Raw genomic sequence first — 27803 nt, 5'->3', positions numbered from 1 at the left:
AATGAAGGGAACTGGATAACTTGAGTTGTGACCTGCAGCAATTCCATTGCTCATGATCCCCATACAGGAAAGCAGGCAAATTAAAACAGTATTCCCCTCTTTTAAAACACTAAGGGCAGGCCTACACTCTAGCCTAAGTCGATATAACTTATGTCGCTGAGGGGTGTGAAAAAGCCCCCTCCCACCCTGAGCAATGCAAGTTTTGCACTGTCCACACGGGGGCTACGTTGGCAGGAGACGCTCTCCCGTCAGCATAGTGCGTCTTCAGCAGACACGCTACGGCAGGGCAGCTGTGCTGCTGTAGCACTGGAGTGTAGACTTGCCCCAAGCATCCTCATAATTCTCCCTAGTTTTCAGATGTTGAGGGCGAGGGGGGTAAGGGGAGATGAACTTGACAAAATGTTCCTGAACCATAAAATTAAGGAAAGGTGCTTTCAGAGATAATGTCCTGTCAGCAGTTCTCTCAGTGTCTTCATTCATCTACTTGAAATCGTGGAAATTCTTTTTAGAAAAGCCCATGCATGTGCAAGGGCAAAAGTAATAAAACCCCCCATCAGTGTTGGTCATCTGCACAGACAGCTCAACAGGCAAGTTTTATTTTTCATAGATGATGAAGTATAACCCTTTTTAGAAAAAAGGATGTGGAGATCTCGTAAGGTTAAAGGATCTGGAAAGCTCCTCACAGGAACAAGTTCTCTCGAGAGGTTTTTCATTTTTTATTCTAGCCAGGCTGGAAATACCAAGAGGAAAACCTCAAGCCATTTTGGCTCCTTTGACCTGGCTGGAATGGAAAGCTAACCAATGCAGTTTTATAAAAGTGAAAAATAAAAGCTAGAAAAAAATGTATTGAATATTCTGAGCCTTAGAAAAACTTGGTTTGGTTCAAAGTTATGTCAAACCCTTATTTTATCCAAACTAATTCACCTGAATTTGAAGATATAGCACACTAGTATGTAATGTATTATTCCAGTATTCCTAGAACAAGAAATTTTGACTTTAGATGTAGCTTGTCTGCTTTGAGAATACCCTGTTGCCCATTATGTGTGTGTCACAATTCATCTGAGTAGCAATAGCTGTGCCATGCAGAAAGCTCTTTGGTGCAGACAAGTTGCACACACAGGGAAGGAGACTTATTCTAGGTCAATTTATAGAGGTGTTGCAATATGAGTTAAAACCTCACTCATTCTTTTTTAAACATCTTTTCAGTTGCCACAGCTTTGACAGCCACGTTGGTATAAGTCACATTTTCAGTGCACTGTTGTGTAATGCTGGATGGACCGTAATGTATCTGTCTGTCTCAACAGTTTTTAAAATAGTTCTAAAATCCATAAAGCCTCTAGCTTAGCTACTGTGTAGCCCTCATCACTGGAGTGTATGAGCACCTCCTAATTTTTAATGTATTTTTCCTCACCCCACCCAGTGAAGTAGGGCAGTGCTATTATGCCCATTTTACAAATGGGAGGGAACGGAACCACAGGTAGAGTACGAGACTTTCCCAAGATCACACAGGAAGTTGGTGGCAGAGCAAAGAATTTAACCTGGATGTCCAGGGTTCTATGCTAGCACTCCAACCACTGAATCATCCTTCCCTCTCTTGCATCCCCATATTCAGTGTTCTGTACATGACTGGGGCATCCCATCCTTTGCATTTGATTCAGCTCTGGACAGACTGACCCTGATGCTCTGCACAAAGCTGTCTAGAGTTGTGGATGTGTGGTATTCAATTCGATATGGTTTCATCTCACTCGTTAGCAGTAAATAACCCATCCTACTCACCATAATCCTTAAGTAAAGTGTGGAAAGCAGAAGTACAGGAAAATATCAGGAAAAAGCTACAGATAAAAGTGAAGTCCTTTATCATGTTTTTGCAAAATTACGTGTCCAACTGTGAAAATAGCAATAGTATAAAAACATTTACAGTTAGAAGGAATTGTACTGAAATCAAATCCATATCACTCATTTATTTTACTTTTTTTGCACTTAAGATTATATTGAAAATTGAACTAGATCATAGCGCTGGAACATAAGTCTTAGAAAAACACATATGTCATTTAAGCAGAAATTGGTCATTACTATGCCAGCCTGTGTCCAGTGACCAGGTTCTTACTGAAACCATTACAGCATGTACAATATAGAAAGAAAATATTTAAATTTATAAAAGGAAGTTGTAGCCTACAAAATGAGTCCTCCTAATTAATGACTAATTTGAAAGAATTAAGTTGACTTACTAGTGCAGCAATAAGTTTAGTATGAGCAACAGCAATTTGGGATTAAATGTTGCATTAGGAATCTTTGTCACACAGGTTAAACTTGGTTATCAGCCAAAGACACTCTTTGGTGGCTCTTCTTTACGCTTCTCAAAGGCTGTTTCACCTCCTGTCCGATCTTGACTGAATACGGAAGGAGCCACAGAGCCCTCTTGTTCTTGAAAAAGAAGAACAAAAGGAGTCAATCAGTTAAAAAGATTTATGCCAACAACAGCTGTGCTGCTGGAACACATACTTCTTCTGTAATGAAATACATCACCCCATTCAAATGCATGGAAATTCAGGACCCATCGAGTGTACTCAGTGGTACAAAATGTGTGGGTTTGCAGCACACACAGTTGCATTGCTCAATACTATAGAATAGTGCTACTGTTCTGAATAATGTTGCAGATTCTCAAGGGCAGTGTAGACCAATTGCCAAACATCTTGACCAGTATCTTTAATTTATCCCTCTGAGGAGAGAATCCCTGTAGCTACATTTGAAGCTTTCAAAACAGTTTTAAATTTGGAATACGGGATTTCAAATTTAAAGCCCATCTTTCCTCATGATCCCCCATCCCAATCCTAAAAGAGTGACAAACCATGAGCACCAGGTGAGAAAGATTTCAATCAATAAGAAATTTTTCTTCTTTTCCCGTTTATGTCCTGTAGTCCAAGCACAGCTAATATATTCCCCTAACATCCCAGGCATCTCCCAATGTAGGATCAAATGCTCTAGTTCTGACCCATTTTTAAACTCAATGCTTAGTCAAGGAAGACCCACTGACATTAATTAGCGAGTAAGAAAGTGGTTTAGCCACGTTCCAGAAGTCAAATCCATGGCAGTACTTCCCACCCTGTAATGCTCAGTCAGTATAGTCTGGAGGCAGAGGCTCACTTTGTGCAGAGCCTTTCACCTTATGAGCACCAGCTAGTGAGAACCTAATAGGTGGAAGAGGTGTGGGAAGCAGACGAATTCCTGCCCTTCCTCTCAGTTGATCCACACAACCAGGGCAAAATACATGAGCATTATCGTGCCTGCATTTCAGCAGAGGGTTCTGCCAGTTTTATATTTATGTGCCTTACTGCATATACTGTACCCCTTGGAAACATGAATAAGCTCCTTTTATTATTAGAAAAATTTCTTTTTGCTGTACACAGATGTAGGTTGCCTGAATGAAACTAGTTTGGCTGTTCTTTAGAGAGCTTGCACTTTAGCTGGGATTATCAATTAAATTCAACTTTTACTTTGAAGATTTGCTTTAACATTTGTAGTACTGTAAACAGACAAGAGATTTACCACATTGCTTCATGACTTGGTAGGTTTTGGATTTAATTTGCTGGTTGGTGGAGAGCTTTCCTCTAGCCCCTTTGAGATCTTCCTCCTTCACTGGAGGACGCTTCTTTTTCACGGGGGCTGCCTAAAAATTTTGACAGATAAGTAGATGTCAGTATTTCAAGTTACAGAACATATAGGAGACAAAGATGCAACATATAGAACTGACAGGTTTCAGAGTGGTAGCTGTGTTAGTCTGTATCAGCAAAAACAACGAGGAGTCCTTAAGCTTTCATGGGCTAAAACCCACTTCATCAGATGCATGGAGTGGAAAATACAGCACAGAGGTATAAATACACAGCATATTAAAAGATGGGAGTTGCCTTACCAAGTGGGGGGTCAGTGCTAACGAGCCAATTCAATTAAGGTGGAAGTGGGCTATTTTCAATAGTTGAGAAGGGAAGAAAAATCACTTTTGTAGTGCTAATGAGTTCAATGTGATCAAGGTGGCCCATTTCAAACAGTTGACGAGAAGGTGTGAGTATCAGCAGGGGGGAAATTAGTTTTTGTAGTGACCCGTCCACTCCCAGTCTTGGCCAAACTGGGCAGTCTCTACGCAAGACAATAAATGGACACAAATCTGACATCAAGAATTATAACATTCAAAAACCAGTAGGAGAACACTTCAATCTCCCTGGACACTCAATAATAGACTTAAATGTGGCAATTCCTCAACAAAAAAACTTCAAAAACAGACTCCAACGAGAAACCACAGAACTGGACACCATTTTGCAAACTGGACACCATCAAATTAGGCCTGAATAAAGATTGGGAGTGGATGGGTCACTACAAAAACTAATTTCCTCCCTGCTGATACTCTCACCTTCTCGACAACTGTTTGAAATGGGCTACATTGAACTCATTAGCACTACAAAAGTGATTTTTCTTCCCTTCTTCTCAACTGTTGAGAATAGCCCACTTCCACCTTACTTGAATTGGCTCATTAGTACTGACCCCCCACTTGGTAAGGCAACTCCCATCTTTTAATATGCTGTGTATTTATACCTCTGTGCTGTATTTTCCACTCCATGCATCTGATGAAGTGGGTTTTAGCCCATGAATGCTTATGCCCAAATAAATTTGTTAGTCTCTAAGGTGCCACAAGGACTCCTCATTGTTTTAACATATAGAACTGTTATCTAACACATACTCTATATTCCATCTATAACTACACTATATTGTACACACTAATGATCTGCGGCCTTGTACAGCACACACAGGTAACAGTAAGCAGCTACATTGCACACAGATGGCAAAGAAGAAAAAAATTTGCTACCAAAAATTCATCTTGCTGAACTAGGTGTTGAAAACACTTGCCCTAGTAACCTGAGAACCATTGTTACATTATAATTATCTTGAGACGACGTAACTTTTGAAAGATGGAGTGGAAGTGGTTTATAATCATGTATACCAAATTTTGCCTTGTGCCTAAAGACCAAAAGGGACAGGTAGTTAAGGAACCTGAGCCTAGGTTTGGAAAGTAAAGAGGAAAAAAGAGAGAGGAATTTAGATCTTGACTTACAAATATGAAGACATATCCATTAATCTATTATGCTGAGGGAAAGATGTCCAGGAGCGTCAACATACCAACTGACAAAGTTGGAATGGTTCAAACCATTGTGGTAAAATCTGATGTAGGCATCAGACTTTTCACTGCAGAGTTAACTCGGGTGATCAGCACCTGGGTCTGAGCACCCAATTTAGTCTAGAGCAGGTGTGAGCAGCCATCCTGCAAACTGAGTTAGTGTCCTTACACTGATGCTGCACTTACCCATGTGTGGTGCTAGGACTTCCAGGGTAATCTCATGTGGTTCTTAGCACTGCAGTAAACTGAGATGCTCTATGATTTTTTCCCAGTAAATTCTGGGAGAACTTTTCTGTCCTTCTAGGCACATGGGGGGAATTGTGGGAAGACATTGGAAGACTACCAAGCACTCCAGTGATTTAGTCTGTCTCTTCACTGCAAAGTGGGTATCTTATGAACCCAAGGAAAAGCCTCACTGGGGCTTTGACCTGCAGCCCAAGATGGGGCACCTACTCTGGGTTGAAAGCACCACTAAATCATGGATCAGAGGTTTCTGTGTGTGATTAGGGGCAGCACCAGAGTAAGAGTTTGGGATAACTCCGCAGTGAAGACACACCCTGAGTCTAAACTTGTTAAGTGTTCATTATTTATTTCTCTAGAATATGTTTTATGCATCTTTCTACTCACTTGTATTTAATATGTTGGAGAAAATTTCTGGTTGGACTTCATTGATCCAGGTTAAATATTTGTCCATAAAATTATTAGTCTTTTGGTAACTAAAAGATCTCTCTTTCCCATCCAATCTTCTTTTGTTTGACCAGAGAGTTTGTATAATTTAGTAGTGCAAACCAAGCAATGAGTAGTGTTGGCTACAGGTTCTGAACACATTTAAGTGTCTTGATTCATAATCTGGAGTGAATAAATAAATGATGAATAAAATCTCAAATTCTACAGCAGAAACAGGTGTAACTGAGGGTTGCCATTTACCATATTTTTGCAAATACTGTATGTTGTACAGCTCTGATTTTTCTACCTAGACTTCTTCCAGCCAGTGAGAATGGTAATAGCTGAATGCGTCACCGTGAAAAGAGGAAGTTGTAGGAATGACAACATTGGTCAGTGTTAGCCAGTCACACACACAATTCTTGAAAGTCTTGCCTTCAGGGTGCTATTTCAAGGAATGACAGACATGATGACACCACTCCCTGCTGGCATGGAGTGCACAGTGGTAACTAACATACAGGCATGCAATTCGATTAGTCCAACCCCATCCTCACAAGATAAGCAACTGAAGAATTAAAAACAATAGCCAAAGTGTTTAAGAATAGTTGTGTATTATTTGAGTACCAAGAGCCTGGCATTCTGTAGCTAGATCCTCTTTCCTTATTTTGACTTTAGTTAGTTATTGCTGATTGATTGCAGAGAACTTATCTTGGTGGAAGGGGGACAATAGATGAATTTCTAGAGATTGGAGACCAAACAAAGAGACCATGTAAGTGCAGGGGAATAGATTCTCTCGACCCCAAGCATGAGAATGTTTTCAGTAGTTTGTTCCAAGCAGCATCCATGCTCATGACTTTAGGCAGCGGGAAAGTTGGTTGTACTGGAGTCTCTTGCATGTTTTCTCTTGGCTACAAACACAGAAAAATGCCTCAGCATAGCTTGCGATCAATGTCACTGAAATTTACTGTGGGAACCAAAATGTCCTCAAGGCCTCTGGGGAAAGTGTTATATAGCCAGCCAAAGAAAGCAAAAGCATAAAACCTAAAAAAAGAAATTCTTTTAACAGAGTTTCTCAGCAAGTGGTTAGTGCCATTTGTTAACTGATTATTCAAGAGATAGGCTAAGTATCTACTATATGGCACAGGTTTCATGTATATGTCTGTATTGGTATTTGTCATGCAGTGTGAATTATTTATATACCTCACAGCCCCACAACTGGGCAATGAAAAGAGTAATACACAGGCCTTTTATTGTGGGTGCAGGTTCTAAACCAGAATAGGGGGAAACTGGTTTCATGAACAGGGTGAGCATGAAACCTGCGGAATCCCTTCTTAAATCTTAAATGCCAGGCATCAGGATTTCTTAACTTACCGTGGCAGAAATCATTAACTCTAAGGCTTTGTCTTTACTGCCAAAAATGGTGTGTGTTGACAGCATGGTAATGAACGTGCATTAGCTATCCCACTGTAAGGAACCTGTGGTTTTTACCATGTGGTAGGTTGGTAAAGCCAACTCTACCTCCCCCAACCTGTGGTTGGCCTCATGGTAAAAGCTACAGTGCCTTGCCTCCAATAGGAATTTACAGCAGGAGAGCTAAAAAGCATTAGTTATCTTGCAGTAAACACACCTTCTTTGGCAGTGAAGACAGCCTCAGTAAAGAAGCTTCAGTTCCTGCTGGCACTCCAGGTATCATTGTGACTGGCAGACAGTAGAACTGTTTTCAATTGCTTGCCAGTCACAGATGACAGGATCTTAGCCAGAAACTATTCCTAGTAGGCACAACATTCCAGCCTGGGTTTATCTCCAATTGTCAATAGCACAAAGTGTTGGTTTACAAGATCTGCAACATTGCCTTCAAGTCTATTTCACTTGGAAGAAAGAGAATAAGCACAACTGAATTCTTTCCAAATTCTTCATAGGGTTCTTTTCTCTAGCCTTGCAGTATTGCTCCTATAAAGCTTTCTTACCATCTCAGCTCTGTCACAAAATACTGTCCACTAGGAAAACAGTATGTAAATATACATTCTTTGGGTTCTTTATGCATTCATAGCAATCTTGAAATTGAGCCACTTAGACATACTTTAAAATGCATAGGGGTGGGGAATCCGAGAATGATTTTAACCTATTGGTTACATGGTACGTTTGAAGTTGAGTACTTTGGGTCTTGACACCTATTTTATATTTTTGTCTAGAATTTTTAGTCCTTCATACTCATTGCTTTTCTGTATTTTGTTACAATGAAGCCTCATTTTACATAGGGAATGGTACACCTCAAGGAGATAGAGCAAGAAACAAAAAGTTAAACTAAAATCCCACATTTACACATTCTATAGCCTTTGGGATTAGCCTAAAAGCAAAAACAGGAATCCCCTCTACATTTAAATCTATCACCGTATCTGCACAATCTAGAGGAAAAACATATCTTTCCTTTTCAACAAATGTGATTAAAGCTAAAAAGGATAGTTTACATTGTTGTGTTAATTTGCAGTCGCTCCAGTAGAGGAGAAGTTGCTTTTTGGTCACTCGCAAAATAATTTATCAAAAAATAGTTTCATTGCTAAATTCTTTCACAAAGTTTGGCTTGAAAAAAACTTCCAAAATAACTAATTGAATAGCAAACAGGTCAGCGATTTGAGAAAATTTTCATTAACACAAGGATTAACAAAGCATAAACTGTCAAACTACTTAACCAGAAGAATCATTAAATAGTGCAGTATTTTTCAGATGTGGTGCAATACACCAGCCAACTTAATATCATTCCATACCTGTGACATAGCTGGGGTGCTCCCTCAATATTAGTCCTCTCGGAGGCAGTTTTTCCCTTGGATCAGCTCCTAGTGCACTCTGCAGCAGCCTGGTTTTTCCTCGACTTATATAGACCATTAACATGAAGTCATTAGCTGGGTCATTTTCCCAAACCAGATCCCAGAATGATTCAGGTTGACACAGGCTGCTGTTTTGAAAGGTTTATTCTTAGCGATGACTGGGGTTTGTAGAATTTACTGACCTGCCTGGCTGGAGCTGGGATGAAGCTCAGAACTGACAAGAGGAGACAGCTGCAGTAGTGAAACTGAGCGGATGGAAGTTTAGTCCACTCTACTATAACAAATAGTTCTTCCAGGGGAACCTGCGGGGGCTCTATTTATAACTTTAAAAGGCAATGCTTTGTTAAAGACTCTTTTCTGACTCTGAATGCTTCTGATGGGAAGGCTGACAAAAATGTGGAGGGGGTTTGGTTTCTTACTCTCCCAGTGTTACCATAACGTGCTACAAAACCTACAGTCAGGAGTATCAGAGTAGCAGCCGTGTTAGTCTGTATTCGCAAAAAGAAAAAGGAGGAGGACTTGTGGCACCTTAAAGAGCATAAGCTTTCGTGAGCTACGTTTCACTTCATCCGATGAATGCATCCGATGAAGTGAGCTGTAGCTCACGAAAGCTTATGCTCAAATAAATTTGTTAGTCTCTAAGGTGCCACAAGTACTCTTTTTCTTTTTACGAATCAGGAGTATGACAACCTCCAACGGCAAATAACCTTACTTTTCTGCATAGGTCTCAGCCCATATATTTTCTCTTTGTTATTGTTGCATTTCAAATACTTGATATAATTTGATCATTAGAATTCTTCCAATGCCAAAACTTGAGTTCCTTGATGTTCCTTTGCTCTTAAGACTGCTAGTGTTTTCTCTTTAGAAGGAATTAAAAAAAAATAGAGTCCTCACAAGTCAAGAGAATGGGAAGTTAAGTGTTAAGTAAGAAAGATAAATTAGAAAGCAGGCTAGGTAACTATTTTTGTACTTAGTCAGCAATCACAAACTCTTTCTTTTAAAAAGATGTCCCTAATTTTTCAGTGAAGAATTTTTATTTATAGGTTATAGCAAAAATAATTTCAAATTGGGTTCTAATTCTGGTTAGAATTGTATTATATTTATACTAAAGTTACTTTTTTCATCCTGAATATAGTTTATTTAACCTCTGTGTTTGGATCAGCTGCAGGCAAGAAACACCCAAAATCTCCAACTGGCAATTTTAAAATAGATATTTACTGGAATACTAATAGCTTTAGTTTAGGACAACTTCATTGTGTGTCTTTTCTCAAGCTTTGTTCATAGATTGTTTAGTGAACGACAAGCATAGGCAGTAGAACTAATGATAAAAACATTATCCCAATCTACTATAATCATCAAGATGTGGCCAATTACCACTTTCCCTGCCATTTGTAGTCCTCGCTCATATCCTTTGGCTGGCTTTTAGACTTAAAACTCTTCATGTCAGAGAATATGATTTATGTTAATTTTCTGCCCGGAAATAATGAATTACTGATAGATAATTGAGTGTTTATGATGTTATTTCCTTTTTTATATATTTTTAAAAAAATCAGTGGCTTAGTATAATAAAAACTTCCCATTCTCCCAAATCCCAAGCTTTTGCATCATTATTTGAGTCAAGTAATTCCACATTGGAAAATAAAACTGGTATCAATCCACTCGAATTTTACCATATTAAGAAATTTGAAAACAATCAGGATTTTTTTTTAAACCAACTGAGTGCATGACCTTACTGATGCAATTTATCCAAAGCAGAGTTTGAGAGCACATGAAAAATGGTGATATTTTAATAATTGAAAGCAGTAACTGATCTAGTTAAGAATTCAAAACCTGCACTATGAAAGAAATTGTTTTGTTTCTGAATTTGACAAACACCTTATTTAATCTCATTAGGAATTACACTACTCAGCCCCAAACAGGAAAATCTGTGCTTATCTGCCAGTTTCCTTTTTTCAACTATTAAAATCCACAGACCAGTTACAATGGGTACTTCAGGCTGCTTCTAGCTTGAGGGAAGAACCAGTTCTGCCAGTCCCTGTCAAGAGAGTCCCTTCAGATGAGACTGCTTCCACAGCCAGGATAATTCAATTCTACTTCCTAAATTACAGGTTGTGTTAAGAAGAAAAAGCACAACAATTTCTCTTACTCCCAAGCATTGAGATAATTTTCCTTAACAAAATAAACCTGAATCTTTGGATGTCAGTTTCCATCTCTATTCCCAATGATCTGTTTATGTGTAGGATGGCCCAGGTCTGTGAACCACCTTACTGGAAGAAAGAAAATGTTCAGATAAACAAATTTTCCTGTTCATCATGCTAAGGTCCAGAGTAGGAAGCAAGATCATCCTTTAAATATGGACATTCTAAGTAAGATGAATGTTATTTATATATATCCATTTTCTGGTGGTCAGTGAGGTATTCGGAACACTTCTGCTGAAAAATGGCGTTGGCTAAGCATTGGATGACCAACATGTCTCATGTGAACTCTGGTTCACTGATGCAGGCCTGCGCCGGAGTTCAGCATTCCCAACAGGCTGCACTAAGTAGTCAGTTTGTGTCTGAGCCACCCCCTCGTTTTCCTTTATGGCCATCTTCATCTTCTGTTATTCTTCTGAGATGACACCTTGTACCTAATAGGCTTCATCCTTAGCCTGGCCTATGATTGATGTGCCTGGCACCATATATCTGTGTTTGTCATGAACCCAAGATACTCCAATCATGTCATTCTTTGTTTGACCAGGGGAATTTTCCAGGAGGAGGGATGGAAATGAGTATCCTTCTTCCTTAAAGCTAGTATTATCAGCATTATCCTGGAAAAGGCCCTGTGAGCACTTGTCAGATCAAATAATAGTGTTGGAGTTAGAAAAAAAACCCTACCATCCATATGTAAGTGTGCAATATGCCTGTAGAATGGTAAAAATGGGAAAGTGAAGATAAGCCTTCTTTAGGAACTTGTTCAGATGTTTCACACCACACCCTGCTCTGTTACCAGTTCTCAAGTTAGAAATAGGATGGGGAATGAGAAGTATTATTCTGATAAAGCGGACAGGTGGTTTCATTCATGGCCTGACATTACCATGGGTTGCTCAATATTGGGAATGGGACAAAACTAGCTGTGATTCATCCGGAGCTCCACATAGCACCCCCTCTGGGCAATGCCCAATGACATCATGTGTGACCAAAATTGAAAAAGACCTGCCCCTCCCTCTGCCACTCCAATTAGTGCTAGGCTAACTCCAGATAGGTGAAGTCAGTAGTTGCCCTCAGTTGGCTTAGTGCCAACCCCCTGGATGTGGTCCAGCTACCACTTGTAAAATGGTATTCCCTCTTGTACTTTGTGGACTGTTTCATATTTCCATGTGACCTATAATTCTTTGCTACAGAATCTGGCAAGAGTCAGGATTAGCAATCTACTTTCCCAGCAGCTCTGAGCCTTAGCTTCCTATAAAATTTCCCACAAGCTGGTAACGGATTTGCCTGAGCATCTTATCTCAGTGATAAAAAGCCCCATATTATCTGCATGAAAGATGTATCCCCACTCTCTCTTTCAGGAAGGCAGTGAGAGGGCCCATACTTCCAATACTACCCACCCATGTCACCACTGCTTGTGAAAGCTAGTAGAGCGTGCCAAATGCACTTCATAACTTATTTGGTTGTTGTTGCTGGGCTGATGCTGTCAGAGAGTTCTCATTCCCAGAGGAAGGGTGGAGGTGACACCTGCCCAGACATGGCTGTATGCTGAGGACTCTATAGCAAAGTGGCCACAGTTTCAGGTAAACATTTCCTCCTTAGAAATGCTGAATGCCTGACCACCAGGAAAGAGCCATGTTCACATTCAGTAGTGACACAAGGTTGAATTTTGACTGGTGCACATCTCGAATGCTTTTAGCCTTATAAAATCGATGTTGATGAGGTAGATATTAGTAAATAGTAGACTAAGATCTCTTACTGCCTACTTGTTCTTCCAAACCTGGGCTGCATCCCTCTTGTCATGGATCCCTGGGCTGAGAGGAAGTGGAGGTCATGGCAATGCATGACAACCTGCAGCACCAGCTGGGAAAAACAACCTGGAGGTGAGAGTTTGGTACCTCAGAATGGCAGGTGGCGACAAAGTCTGACGCTTTCTTAGTCTTCTGTATGACAGGAAATCCCCCATTCCTCTAATGCAGTGGTTCTCAACCAGGGGTTCGGGGCCCCCTGGAGGGCTGCAAGCAGGTTTCAGGGGGTCTGTCAAGCAGGGCCAGCATCAGACTCACTGGGGCCCAGGTCAGAAAGCTGAAGCCCACTGTATGGGGCTGAAGCCGAAGCCTGAGCTGCTTGCTTCATGGGGGCCTCCCTGTGGCATGGGACCCCAAGCAATTGCCATTTGCTACCCCCTAATGCTGACCCTGGCTTTTATTTGCAGAAAATCAGTTGTTGTGGCACAGGTGGGCGGTGGAGGTTTTATAGCATGCTGGGGGGGGGGGGGGGGCTCAGAAAGAAAAAGGTTGAGAACCCCTGCTCCAGTGCAGCATCTCAGCTATAACTTGTGTAGGGCAGCTGCAGCCCTCTGAAGCACAGTTCAACAATACTCCAAGTACTTTGCCTGAAAACGTCTATAGTCGGGTTAGATTTTTTTTTTTAAAAAAAAACTATTTGTTACCTGAATCTCTAACACTGATTCAGACTGCTGGCCTTCCTTCTCTATGGAGGGAGGATTTCTCCCCCCCCCCGCCCCCATTTTTGTGTTTGTGCATGTTCAGAGGAATCAGCACAGATCTATGGCTTAGTTTCTGCTGCACTGATATGCCCTGAGGCCCTCCATGAAGTTAAGCAGGGAACCAAACTAATTTTATTTATTTCTCCTTTGAGTGTTTGTCCCCATAATCCTGCTTCATATGGGGGGAGTGAAATTGGGATCACTCCAAAAATATTTCCAAGGGGCTAGTGATCTTGCTCTGAAAGAGGCTGGGGTTGTCGTCTTGTCTTTCCAACAGAGGTTCCTTCTGGATCTCTCAAAGAAAGTACTGGGGTTCAAGAATGGAATCCCCAGGAGCCTCTACCACTGGCAGGGGTCCCACATGGACCAGCATTTTCCCTGTAGGCTACAGCCTGAGTTATCCGTAGGCAATCCCTAGGAGGATGTTACAGAGGTGGCAGCAGGGATCAGAAGCATGATTGCTGGTACAGTTCTAGGGACTTAGGTATGATCTTCCATCTGGTGGCTGACCTTGTGGCTTAGCTCCCTTCATGGAGATGAGGCAGGGGATCTGCTTGCCTCTGGCTACTCGATTCCTGCTTGGCTCTTTGTTGGTCATTGGAGGAGGGCCAAGGTGACCCTGCCTGCAACATGCTTTGAGGGGGAACTGCACTCAGCCTGACAAGCTCCACAGGACACACAAAGGCGTGAAGCAAGAGACAGCTCTTTCCTTTTTATCTTTTGGCATTCTCTGCTGAGTTTGCTTCCTGAAGCCTACAGGCGCATCAGCCACTGCAAACACCTCCAAGGTGGAGCCAAGGGGACAGATGGACAAATTCAGCCAAATTAGTCAGAAATTTTCAATAAGATTGAAATTTGCCTCCAAAAAGCTCTGGCTGAACCACTGGTCACTGTGGAGGCAAATAAAACATGACTCAAGTTCAGGAGGCGGGGCATTCCCCTGATTCCAGTAACTGACATTTCTGTCTGAAGTCCACAGCTCTGTTACAATACATACTTTAGTGGCTGACAGCTGGGGGGCAGAACCAGCCGTACGTCTTCACAGGGAGTATACCGAAAAATTCATTTTGATTATTTCATGACATATAACATATCTATGGGTGTGCACTCAAGGCAAAATCTGTGAAGAACACCACAGGGAACACAACTACCTTTGCACCTTGTAAGTGCAACTCTGAGAGAAATTTTAAATATGTATGACATTTGCACATAAAACAAAATTTGTAATCTAACATGTCTTGTCTCTCCTTGGAAAATGGATATTGAGATGTGTCAACATCCTGAAACTAATCCCAATGCAGAAGCAAAAACTAATACCAGCAGATCTGAAGTTCAGTGCTTAAACTCTAAACAACAAAATGTGTGCCAGAACAGAAGGTAATCAACATAAAGGCACACGGAATACAGCTAATAAGTACATTCATTTTAAACATAATAAGGGAGCACAGAACACATGTAAAAATCTGTAATAAGTCAAACTTTATTGTAAACCATTATACAATGTAAGTACCCTTACATCATATACCCTTAAACTTTAATGTAACACCACTGATTAAACAATATGGTTCAAACAGAGGGCAGCAGATTTCAGTCATTGTTTGCTGACATAAGCTCTACTCCCAATTTACTTGTAAACAAATAAACCCAAAGTTCAATTTGAGACATACCCAGGCAAGACAAAAACCCAATTACAAAAAAGAGTCCCTTTTTTAAAGATAGTGTAGTTTTACTTTGTAAAACCATAGTAGTCATTTTCAGTCATTGAAATGGAGACTACATATTGTCTAAAAAAAAGTTGCACAGCTGTGCTTTAGAGCTGCTTTGACCTGATGTGGCTGGATTTGTTCACTTTCACTACTTTTGGTGCTGCAAAAAGCACAGCACGTTGCAGACAATAGCAGAAATTCCTTAAGATACTCAACCCTTCACTGCTAATGCTGAACATTCTTTCCCCCACCAGGCACAGCTGGAAACTGTGCATACAGTTGTTAGAAACCTCTGGAACACTTTGCATTGTTTTAGTTAAGTTCACAACTCAACAAGTATGAGTTTTCCCTGAAGAAAAGCTATAGCACATTTTAGTCAGCAACATTAATATACAGCATTTTACCACATAAAGTAGGACAAGGGGAACTGAATGCATTAAAGCCAGAACTTTAAGACCACATATTAGATGATGACATATCACAGCGCAGATATAACCGGTTCATGTGTTGTAAGGTTGACAAGTTGTGGTGAATCTTGACCTCCAATATTTCTAATTTCTGCTCAAGTATACATTTAAAGTTAGAATCCCTTTTATTTATACACAAGCTTATTTTAAACGAACAAATAATGGCATAATCACTACCTTTTATAAGTACAGTCTGAATTAAACCTATTGTGAGTTGTTTAAAGGATGGATTTGCCACAGCAGACTAACATTTGGAGGAGAATCACATATGTGCTTCCAGGACTTCAAATCATCATCATATCAACTCATTATAGAATAGTTTCTCTTAAACTGTACTGCCAAAATACTCGAACAGTGAAGCACTAGATGTTATATGTCTGGGCTTCAAAGAAGAATGTATAAACTTTAACTACTGCATGAATTCATTTTTTCAGTTAAGACTTTTGCAAACAGGGAAATAATTTAACATTTTCCTTTTCTTTTTTGAAAGGGTAATGAAAACTAATGAGCAAAAATGTAACATCTTGCTGTCACCTGGGGGAACTTTAAGAGTCTAGTATTAAAGAGAGGGACTATATCAAAATTAATGCTCAAACAACCTTTCTAATAAAAGGTATTCATTTTCCATGTTATGACTGTGGGAATGTGAAATGCTTGAGAGTCTTTGGCTAATAGAATTTCACTATGTCACAAGTCCTGTTACAAAACAATACAATATAAATCTCAACTCAGAGGTATTGAAGCACTTCAGAAAAAAAAAAAAGGGAAAAAAAGCATTTTTACCCTTAAAACAATCTGAAGAAAACGGCTATATGGTGCTTTATACTATCTTTACTTGGACAGTAAATATGAGGTCTGTACAAAAGAAGCTTATTTTACATGATTAAGGCCATTTGATGGTTCACAGACTAAACTTGAAACTAGAAACAAAGCTCATTTTGATATTCTGCATAATTTGAACACAGGAAGCAAAAAAATAAAGCTCATGATTTGTGTGCTGTTCAAATGATCCCTAATGACTAAAGAGGATAGGTAAGTATAATATGGTGGAATAAAGAAAGCATCATCTGTTTTATTTCATTACCTCAAATAGAACAAGGCCTAGGCAAATCCTCTCAAGCTCCTGACTAAAAATACCGAAGTTTGTGAACAAAGGAGACTAGTTCTTAATTCCCGTGGGAGTGGCAAAGCTGTAGTAGATATACTGTGCATTGAAGTGAATTGCTTAAACTACTGTACTGGGGAGGTTGAACCTGCCTGATTGTACTATACTCAGACAAGGCTTAAATCAAAAAAGATGAAACATTTACTGAAAAAGGTAAGCTAATAAATTGGGAGGCAACATTGATTAGTGACCCTTCCCTACTTCATACTTCAGAGAAACTCAAATTAGGCAAGTGTCTGTTTCCCTTAGTTTCTAGATTTAGTGTAAGAAAAACATTAGCATTTAACTTATTGCAAATATTATGTTTTAACACACAGTACCAGTGATTGAGGGGGGCTCCAGCTAGCTCAAATGTCAGGTTTGGTAAAATGTCCCTTTTAGTCAGCTGGACAGATTGAGATATACAGAAGAAGTCCCAGGACATTTTGTTTACCTCAATAGCCAAGCTGTAAACAAATATTTGAATAGTGAAGGTAAGCAAGGGAGCACACAGTATTTCCGAAGGTCTACCGACCCCACTTCAGCAGTATTAGTAACATACCACATTAAGACCTACTAAATATATACAAAATTTAAAAAAATCTTTAAAAAGTTCTGAGCTGTCTTCCAGTGAACTTGTTTGGTTTTTTTAAGGCTTGGAACGCATCTGATGTCCAGATTTGCAACTTATTTCTGATCTTTGCCATCTTTTTGATGCATCACCTCATCCTACACAAGGCTTAATTGAATCAAAGAAAGCTGTTGGAACAGTTGGGAAATACACAAAGGAACAGGAGGTCACTGAAAACAGGTCTACAAGGGTTCAACACCAGCAGATATGTTTTCATTAACCCCGGAAAGACGACACTGAAAGCCACAGACATCTTAAACGTAGTAACAGGTGCATAGTACCTCTCAGTTTTATTCCAGATAGAGAAAGGGAGAAACAAGTAGGCTTTTTTGGAGGAATTAAGGAATGTGTGCACTGGGGAAATATGCTTTAAAGCCTTCAAATGAAGTATTGTTACTAAAGATCAGCACTACACATTTATATTTAAATGGAAAAAATCTTAAGTAAAAATGCAACCCAAAGAAAGAACTATATGTATTAAGGTAGTGCTAAGAGCTCTAATCAGATCAGTGTCTCGTGTGCTAGATCCCATGTAAGAAATGTAAAGAGGGAATGTTCTGCCTCCTTTGGAATAGTTGAGAGGTACAATCAGAGATTTTCAAGTTCTTATGAGACAAATATTGATGAAGTCATCCTTAGAAGTTCATTTCACAGATGAGGAAACTATCAGAAAAATGTGTTTTCTTTATCTGCTAAAGTGCATATTGCCAAATATGCAGAGAACATCTCCATTTTACAAAACACTATTCTTAAATGACGTTGCCAAAACCACACTTGGGGCTACATTTCTAGTGGACATTTGGTGGTTTCAACAGTGAAAGAAAGCTTTTCCCTTTGTAACAACATCATTTGCCTTATCTTAATCAAGTGACAAGGACGAATGAGAACTTCACTGCAAATCTTTTGATCTTTTTCCACACAAAAAAAGGGAATAGTGTCCTTTTCTCTGACAAAGAGAATCCTTAAATATAACAGTATGAAAATATAACTTAAATATAAAATAGTCAAATAGGTTAGAGGAGACTTGAAAAAAATCTTTGTTCTGCCTATTAGTTCCATAGGTACCTTGTAGGAAGTAAACATGTACTTAAAAAAATAACATTAAGTTACAGCTTGTAACCATAAAACTATTCTGCTCTAGGAATTAATATGTTGCAAATGCCAGTTTTAGTAATAAAACACACTGGTTCCACTTAGTTAACCCCGATGCCTTTTCCCAGAATGTCTTGCACTGAATCACTCAGGAACCATAAGTGAGTCGACACTGAATAATTGTTTTTCTGTCGTCTTCTCTGAAGTGTCAGATACAAACCATTTTAGTGTCTGGTCCCTAACAATGCGGTGTTTCCACAAATGATGAAAAGACGCTCTTGCATATTTGGTCAGTGTTTCTGTAGTGCAACTGAACTGGAATGCTTCAAACTACCTGCATCCTAATCACAGACCTGTTGTTGAGTAACTGTTAGTAGGAAAAAAGTGATGCTGTTGCAAAGTGAAAATCCACTGACCAGGAAGCTTATGTCACGAAACCTGCAAATACACAGGTCAGGAATGCATCATACAGGCAGCCCAAAGCGATGCTTCTTCTTAATAGGCTTTAAGTTAGTCAGTCTCCGTAGGTCCTCTTCAACTTCTGACTCCTCCATTTCATCATCTGCTGAAATAAGGATCTAAAAACAGAAATATAAATAGCATGTTTCAAATAAGATTCAATCTCTATTTTTTCTCCTTTGAATCTATTTTAAATAATTTATTCTAGTAAGATGCCCAATTATTCAATGTTTAAGAAAAGAGGCTTTATTAAAACAGGAGAATTTTGGATTTGTTAGGTTTCATGTCACTGCCTGTCGGACGTATTACATTAGAAATCGGATTGTCGATCAATCGCAGTTAACTTACATGTTTAACTCAAAAAATTGTGATTAATTGCACTTTTAATCGCACCGTTAATCAACAGAATACCAATTTAACTTTATTAAATATTTTGGACGTTCTTCTACATTTTCAAATATATTGATTTTTATTACGCAGATGACAAAGTTTGCAATACTCACTTATTTTTATTACAAATATTTGCACTATAAAAATAGAATTTTTCAATTCACCTCATACATGAACTGAAGTGCAATCTCTTTATCATCAAAGTGCAACTTACAATTTTTTTTTGTTACATAACTGCACTCAAAAAACAAAACAATGTAAAACTTTAGAGCCTACAAATCCACTCAGTCCTACCTTTTATTCAGTCAATTGCCAAGAGAAACACGTTTGTTTACATTTACGGGACATAACGCTGCCTGCTTCTTATTTACAATGTCACCTGAAAGTAAGAACATGCATTTGCATGGCACTTTTGTAACCAGCATTGCAAGGTATTTACATGCCAGATAAGCTAAACATTTGTATGCCCCTTCATGACCCTTACTTTGACAGGGTAACAAGCCTTGGAGATGTGGGGGGGGTGGGGTGGGGGGGAAGAGAAGAAGTGGTAGTTGTGGTATATCTTGACTTTAGTAAGGCTTGTGATACTGTCTCGCATGACCTTCTCATAAACAAAATAGGGAAATACAACCTAGATGGAGCTACTATAAGGTGGGTGCATAACTGGTTGGAAAATTGTTCCCAGAGAATACTCATCAGTGGTTCACAGTTATGCTGAAAGGGCATAACGAGTGGGGTCTGGCAGAGATCGGTTCTAGGTCTGGTTCTGTTCAATATCTTCATCAATGATTTAGATAATGACATAGAGAGAACACTTATAAAGTTTGCAGACAATACCAAGCTGAGAGGGGTTGCAAGGGCTTTGGAGGATGGGATTAAAATTCAAACTGATCTGGACAAACTGGAGAAATGGTCTGAAGTAAATAGGATGAAATTCAATAAGGACAAATGCAAAGTACTCCACTTAGGAAGGAACAATCAGCTGCACACATACAAAATGGGAAATGACTGCCTAGGAAGGAGTACTGCAGAAAGGGATGTGGGGGGTCATAGTGGATCACAAGCTAAGTATGAGTCAACAGTGTAACGCTGTTGCAAAAAAGCAAACATCATTCTGGGATGTATTAGCAGGAGTATTGTAAGCAAGACATGAGACGTAGTTCTTCCGCTCTTCTCTGCACTGATTAGGCCTCAGCTGGAGTATTGTGTCCAATTCTGGGTACCACATTTCAGGAAAGATGTGGACAAACTGGAGAAAGTCCAGGGGAGAGCAACAAAAATGATTAAAGGTCTAGAAAACATGACCTATGAGGGAAGATTGAAAAAAATTGGGTTTGTTTAGTCTGGAGAAGAGAAGACAGAGGGGACATGCTAACAGTTTTCAAGTACATAAAAGGTTGTTACAAGGAGGAGGGAGAAAAATTATTCTTAACCTCTCAGGATAGGTCAAGAAACAATGGCCGTAAATTACAGCAAGGGCGGTTTAGGTTGAATATTAGGAAAAAACTTCCTAACTGTCAGAGTGGTTAAGCACTGGAATAAATTGCCTAGGGAGGCTGTGGAATCTCCATCATTGGGGATTTTTAAGAGCAGGTTAGACAAACACCTGTCAGGGATGATCTAGATAATACTTAGTCCTGCCTTGAGTGCAGGGGACTGGACTAGATGACCTCTCGAGGTCCCTTCCAGTTCTATCATTCTATGCTTTGGCCACCATTCCAGAGGACATGCTTCCATGCTGATGACACTCGTTAAAAAAAATGTGTTAATTAAATTTGTGACTGAACTCCTTGGGGGAGAACTGTATGTCTCCTGCTCTGTTTTACCCACATTCTGCCATATATTTCATGATATAGCAATCTCAGATGATGACCCACCACATATTCATTTTAAGAACACTTTCACAGATTTGACGAAATGCAAAGAAGGTACCAATGTGAGATTTCTAAAGATAGCTACAGCACTCAACCCCAGGTTTGAGAATCTGAAGTGCCTTCCAAAATCTGAGAGGGATGAGGTGTGGACCATGCTTTCAGAAGTCTTAAAAGAGCAACACTCCGCTGTGGAAACTACAGAACTGAACCACCAAAAATGAAAATCAACCTTCTGCTGGTGGTATCTGACTCAGATGATGAAAATGAACATGCGCTGGTCCGCACTGCTTTGGATCATCATCAAGCAGATCCCGTCATCGGCATGGATGTATGTCCTCTGGAATGGTGGTTGAAGCATGAAGGGACATATGAATCTTTAGTGCATCTTCAGGCACGTAAATATCTCGCAACACCAGCTACAACTGTGCCATGCAAACCTGTTGTCACTTTCAGATGACGTTGTAAACAAGAAATGGGGGGGGGGGCCAGCATTATCTCCTGCAAATGTAAACAAACTTGTTTATTTGAGTGATTGGCTGAACAAGAAGTGATTGAGTGGACTTGTAGGCTCTAAAATTTTACATTGTTTTATTTTTGAGTGCAGTTTTTTTTGTACATAATTCTATATTTGTAAGTGCAACTTTTATGACAGATTGCACTACAGTATTTGTATTAGGTGAGTTGAAAAATACTATTTCTTTTGTTTTTTACTGTGCAAATATTTGTAATCAAAAATAATAATATAAAGTGAGCACTGTACACTTTGTATTTTGTGTGGTAATTGAAATCAATATATTTGAAAATGTAGAAAACATTCAAAAATATTTAAATAAATGGTGTTCTATTATTTTTTAATTGCTTAACAGCCCTAATTAGAAAGTAACTTTCAAACATCAAAATGCTTTTTCGTACTTCACCTTCTATGCAAGAAATAAATCAGGGTGCCCCAAATGTGTTTTAACCAAGAGCAGTTTAAGCAATTTGCCATGAACACATTTGCAGAAATTGAAGACTGCAGCCATCTTCATCTCTAATAGACATATGGGCCCATAAAGTCTACAGGTGTTATCTGATCTTAAAGAAAGGTCATTTGACTGAAGAAAGCACTGAATAGTGGGACCTGTGGTACACTGGGATCCCACAAATGTTCCACTTGTGGGCAGACAGATTCTCTGACCATCTTTCAGTGACAGTTTTATCTACTAAACAAAAAAGAGTTACTACTGATAATGGATATTAAACAATAGTAACAGAAGTGCTCATATACTCAAGGAAGCTGCTTGTCCTTATGCAAAGCAAAAAGTGCTTAACAGAATTTTAAGGAAGATTATCTTGAAAGCAGGGAAGTTACAAAAATTGACTTTTTGGCCCCTTCACTTTCAGCGTAATTACTGAAAGTATCATATTCCACAGAAAAATGGAACTAGAGAGCTGTACCAGATATAGCAATGGCTCTTACACAGCTGTATGCTTCAGCTGAATGGTCTTTCATCATGGTTAAGTTCTTTTAGTGGGTAGCAATCAAAAGGAACATTTCTGATCCACCTTAATTAAGCTCTTCGGATAAGGAGAGATTGAGAACAGAACTGAGAGAATGATGTTCTCACCCTATCACAGTTGTTTAAAGTCAAATCAAGGTTATTTGCAACATTGAATGGGGAAGCTGCCATGGCACTTCTTTGTAGTGTATAATGCTGTACACTAATGACTAGATATGGTTTTAAAACTGCTGTAGACTCTTTAACCTCACCAACCCTCAAAAACAAACAAAACCAAAACAAAAAAACCCCCAACCTGATACTCATCTATTGTTCAAATGTGTAAGATTATCATAACAGATGAAATGTCTGTTTTAACAAATCTGAGAAACCATTTTTAGATATACAATATCCTTATAAAATAGCCACATTAAAGCTGTAGTTCACTGTTAACTGAATTATCTGACACCACAGGATCTAAAAACAATCCTTTTGAAAGGTCTCGTACCCCAGGAAAAACATCAGCAGCCTTGTAAAAGGTCAATAAGAGAAGTGAATTAGCAGTACCGATTTATTCAATGAGGTCTTACGAAAAAGGGCTCTAAGCAAATTTAGTACAAAACTAATCAAGCCTAAGATAGTATTGTAAGTCAAAAGGAAGGGAGTTGACTCAGGTACAGCAAGTGGTGCATCTACATACTTCTGACTCTGACTCTTCATGTGATGCTGCTCTCCTGTATCGGACTTTACTTCCATTCCTTGAATCTTGTCCCACTTCCTTTTCTTCGAGTTTAGCTTTTGTCTTCCCTTTCTTCATAAGAAAGTTATCCACCACCCAGAACATTAATGCCTGTTAACAGGGGAAAATTCACAGTTCAGGTTTTCTTTAGACCAGTATATGTGTTAGTCATTCAGACCTTGGAATGGAGTTAGGGAATAGTTGTACTAAGTGGGATTTGGCCAAATACGGCAAAATCCTGTACAGATCCAGTCACATGATCTAACATATACCCCCCTGAAACATAGCTGCCCTATTTCCAGCTCTTGCACCAATAAGAAAAAAGCTGCTGCTTAGTGGGCATTTTTTATTAGCTCTTAATCTTGACATATAGATAGTCTTGCTTGGTCTAGGGCACTTCAATGGGATGATATTTTTTGGCACTCCAAACATAAATTAATGCTTTCCTAAATAAACCAAATTTAACTGGAATTTTCTAACTGGTACAACAGTATCTGAATAGTACATTCAACACTGGGCATTCTGTGCACCATTTCTGTGCCCAATGGCATTGCTGATTATGGATTTTATAGATACGTAAGTACATAATCACATTTTATACACACACACACACACACACACACACACACACACACAGAGGAGTTGAAGACTTGTAACACTAAGATATCACCAAGGCACCGTGTGGTACGGATTAATTTTAACAGATGGAGAAGGGGATGGGGGGGGGGGGAACACAAGTCAACTATCTCTGAAAAGCGTACAGTTGTACTAACATTAACAAAGAAGGGAACTATCAGCATGACGATAGCCAGCTCCAACTGGGGGTTCTCTATGGGATTCAATAAAGCTACCTGTGAAAAGAAAAAGATCAAATTCAGACCACAACAGTATGTGCATGCAGCTGGGTTAGAAAGTGTTACAGAAAGTATTAGGCTGGTAGCCAGATGAATTAGAAAGGACAGTTTCATAGGAAAGGAATATAATTTTGTCAAGGAAGCATTTGTTTGTTGCATTTAGTAAACATGTGGGGCTGACTGAAAACAATCCGCCATCCCACTAATTTGTGACTACAGAAGGAATGTGATGACTTGTGGGTAGGTGAAGCAACCAGATACTATCTGACAAATTAATCACCTTATAATCCCAAGGAAAATGTTTGAAGCCCCATCACTTGGAGATTTAAATAAACTGGTCAGAATACTATAAAATAAAGTGTAAAAAAATCCTGTTTTATTCTACAGGGATGGTCTAGAACAGTGGTTCTCAAACTTTTGTACTGGTGACCCCCTTCACACAGCAAGCCTCTGAGTACAATCTCCCTTCTAAATTAAAAACACTTTTAAAATATTTAACGCTATTATAAATGCTGGAGGTGAAGTGGGGTTTGGGGTGGAGGCTGACAGCTCGCAACACCCCAGTTTGAGAACCCCTGGTTTAGAACACCTTACAGGGGTTATTCAGCTCTAACTGCTATGAGTAATCATCTTGAATGTTAAATTGCATATGCTGTACTAAACCAGACAATCCATCTCGTACCTACCTGACACTTATTCCACAGTTCAGTTATATAAAATGCTTTATCAATTATAGACAAAATTATAAATTATCCCTTTAAAAGTGTGTGGACTTGTGGTTCCCACTTGATTCTACATTGAGATGAAAGATTCTATTAGCGACATGTCCAAGATGATGTATGTGCTTCCTGCAGTTGAACTAACCGTGGCCAGAAAAGAGGTTTGACCAAGAAAAACAAAGCACAGGCTAGAGTCAAATATCCACTGAACCTTTTTTCCAGAAAGCTTTGACTGGAAGAACCAATATCTTGGAAAATTGCTTACAAACACATGCTGCGGTTTTAAAGTTAAATATCTGGACGTGGGATGCAGAAGTTAAAATATTTTATAAAACAAAGACATTTTAAAGGTGAATTACAATACATTATAGTGACTTCTGCTGCTCCAGGTAAGTACTGTCATGTTTAGATTATAAATCAGGTCACTTACAATGTTGTTATCTTTCATACAGATCTCAGCCTGGGAGTCATTCCTCATTACTGCAACTTCATTATGTTTACTGAATATACTGCCACACACTTACCAGTATAACTAATAGTATTAGCATAAATTGAAGCTAAGCTATACTTTACCTGTAGAAAGGTTCAAAATACACTTTGTGCTGCAGAAACTGACTATTGTTTGCTTACTGGCAGATTTTTTTAATTCAGTAACTCAGCAATGTGTCTTTTATTGCAGTGTGAATTACTAAGGTTTTACTACAAAAATGTACGAATGTTCTATTATGAACATTTAGGGGAGATTCTCTAAAACTGTGGAAAAGAATACACAATAGGTTTAAAGTTAGGGCTGTAATTTAACTAAAAGAAAGGCTGATGCACTCGGTCTCCTTTTAGGTACCTCAAGTGAGCATGTGATCTTATATTGTACACGATGCAATACCTACTAAATTCAAAATAGAATGGAAGCATTGTCACCAGTGAAATCCAATTAGTGTATCAGGACACTCCATTATCACAGGCAACAGTTAAGTAGCACCAACTGTGGACCTCTACATAGCTTGCATGATAGCCTTAGTCTTTTTGGATTAAATAGAATTAACAGTTTATCACTTTCTGGCATCTATCTGCAATTCATTTAACTGTAAAAATACTATAAAGACTCAAACCTCTTTCCATTGAGGTATTAGGAGGACTATAATGATGATGGTTTTCTCAAACATCATGATCACTATGTACAGTGCACACTGTCCCACCCAAGCACTGCACTGCAGCGGGTCACCTACAAAAAAAGCAAAGCTTTAATACACCAATTTAGCCCACTGTCACTTGACTTAGCACATGTTTAAGAAAAACAAAAGCAAAATTAGACAAGGGAGAAAAACTTAGTAAACCAAAGTAAAATGAAATATTTGATAAGTGATTGCCATTGAAAAGCAGCTTAATGATATTTCTCAATAGCAACAACATTCATTGACATCCCTTTGCTTGGATGAAGAAGTTGCCTTCCCTGATGAGTCCGAATTTTTGTGCTTTAGAAATTTTTTACTTTAGAAATCTCAAAAAAGATATAAATTAATAAACTGAACATAAGAGCACCTTTTGTTTAGTTAGGGAGTACCTTGTTACAGTTTGCTTTAGTACACATTATTGAACTCAGCAGATAAAACACAGAATTAGCTTACATCTCAGGAGATTTTCACTTTTCCATAAAGCTAGTTGCTACAAATTATTTGCCATTTTGGCAAATAATGATGTTTTCTAAGGAAGAAAACGTACACTGCAGCAGCCAAGTATTGTGTATCTTGCTCTAGCATAGATAACCTTTTAAAAAAGTTAGAATATTCCTGCATTTGTGCTTTTGCCATCCTGGATATATAGGTATCTTATACAAATGTCAGCAACCATGACTAGCTGATGGTAATTATGGCAAAAACTGCAACAGATTACAAGAGAATGAGTAGCCTTCAAAATTTTAATTTTGTTCAGAGCTTCCTGCAAGCTCATCAGGATATATCTTCGTTGCACTGATTAATGTAAATCATAAAAAGTGAAATAATTTTGCTGTACCCCAGGTAACGTACTGTATAATGAATACCAAGCAAATTATCGATTTTCTGTTGGAATATTTGTATGACAGTTCTAATTCCAGAGCAAAGTATATAGCCTGATATAACTACAGCATAACTGAAAATACCTGGTTGCAGCTGAGATAAGAGTGAAGTGCCTGACAAAACAGTCAGGTGAATTTTAACCAGCATCACAATATCACCAAAATTTGACAGCTCAGAAGTGCTTTACTAACACTTCATTTAAAACAAAAGAAGTTTTTCTACAGATTTCACCATTCACTTTCAACAAACAACTTTTAGAGCATCAAATATGGCTTAATATTTAAGTCTGTGAATAAAGTGCAATGGAAATTCAAATGCCTTTATACAGCTGTAATGCAGAATGGACCATGGCTACGTCTTTTTCCAGAAAGCTAGTGAAAGATGTACAGCAAATAGTCTTGAGTTTTACACTTTGCTCTTGAAATTCCACAGCAGGCAGAAATTGATTTTTCAGACTAGACCAGCTTTTCCCAGAAAAATTTCACCAGGAGATGTTCCTAGAGTGCTACAATTTGAATATACTGGTTTTAAGGTGTTTATTTTTGGTAATGTAAGGCTTCAGTTATACAGACCCAACATCTGAAAGTTTGAAAACTCTGAGTGAAGGTTCCCCAGATCATGTTTCTCCGTCTGCCATGTAACTATGAATTTTCCAGAGATGTGGGGTTTGAGTTAAGACTGAAATTAACAATGAATTCCCAGCCGTTCAAACTTTTCTTTTATTAGTATTTTCTAATTTTTCCTTCGCTATATAACTGCTATGAAAAAAACAAAATTATAGCTGAGACACAGAGTTGCTATTGAGGCTTTATAATCCATTCTGGGGTCTCTAAATTTTGAAAG

The 27803-nt window shown here is 38.9% G+C and overlaps 1 protein-coding gene across 2 annotated transcripts in view; it reads right to left on the bottom strand.

The window, feature by feature from the left end:
- Positions 1–1855: 1855 nt before the first annotated feature.
- LOC141990708 (musculoskeletal embryonic nuclear protein 1-like) overlaps positions 1856–27803 on the bottom strand; it is a 116307-nt gene continuing 90359 nt past the window's right edge. The window contains exons 5-10 of one of the 2 annotated variants that reach the window (XM_074958238.1): positions 26016–26128; positions 24107–24184; positions 23295–23444; positions 18864–18971; positions 3547–3667; positions 1856–2424 (exon numbers count right to left, since the gene is read on the bottom strand). In XM_074958238.1, the coding sequence (XP_074814339.1) occupies positions 2318–2424; positions 3547–3667; positions 18864–18971; positions 23295–23444; positions 24107–24184; positions 26016–26128 (677 nt within the window). In that variant the 3' untranslated portion in view covers positions 1856–2317. Of the gene's footprint in view, positions 2425–3546; positions 3668–8595; positions 8889–18863; positions 18972–23294; positions 23445–24106; positions 24185–26015; positions 26129–27803 lie in introns of those variants that run through there. The other variant, XM_074958237.1, reaches the window with a different exon arrangement.

This window comes from Natator depressus, chromosome 7 (genome assembly GCF_965152275.1).
Source record: "Natator depressus isolate rNatDep1 chromosome 7, rNatDep2.hap1, whole genome shotgun sequence".
Taxonomy (NCBI): domain Eukaryota; kingdom Metazoa; phylum Chordata; order Testudines; family Cheloniidae; genus Natator; species Natator depressus.
The sequence above is the reverse complement of the archived record's forward strand: the minus strand, read 5'-3'. Positions and strand labels throughout refer to the sequence as shown.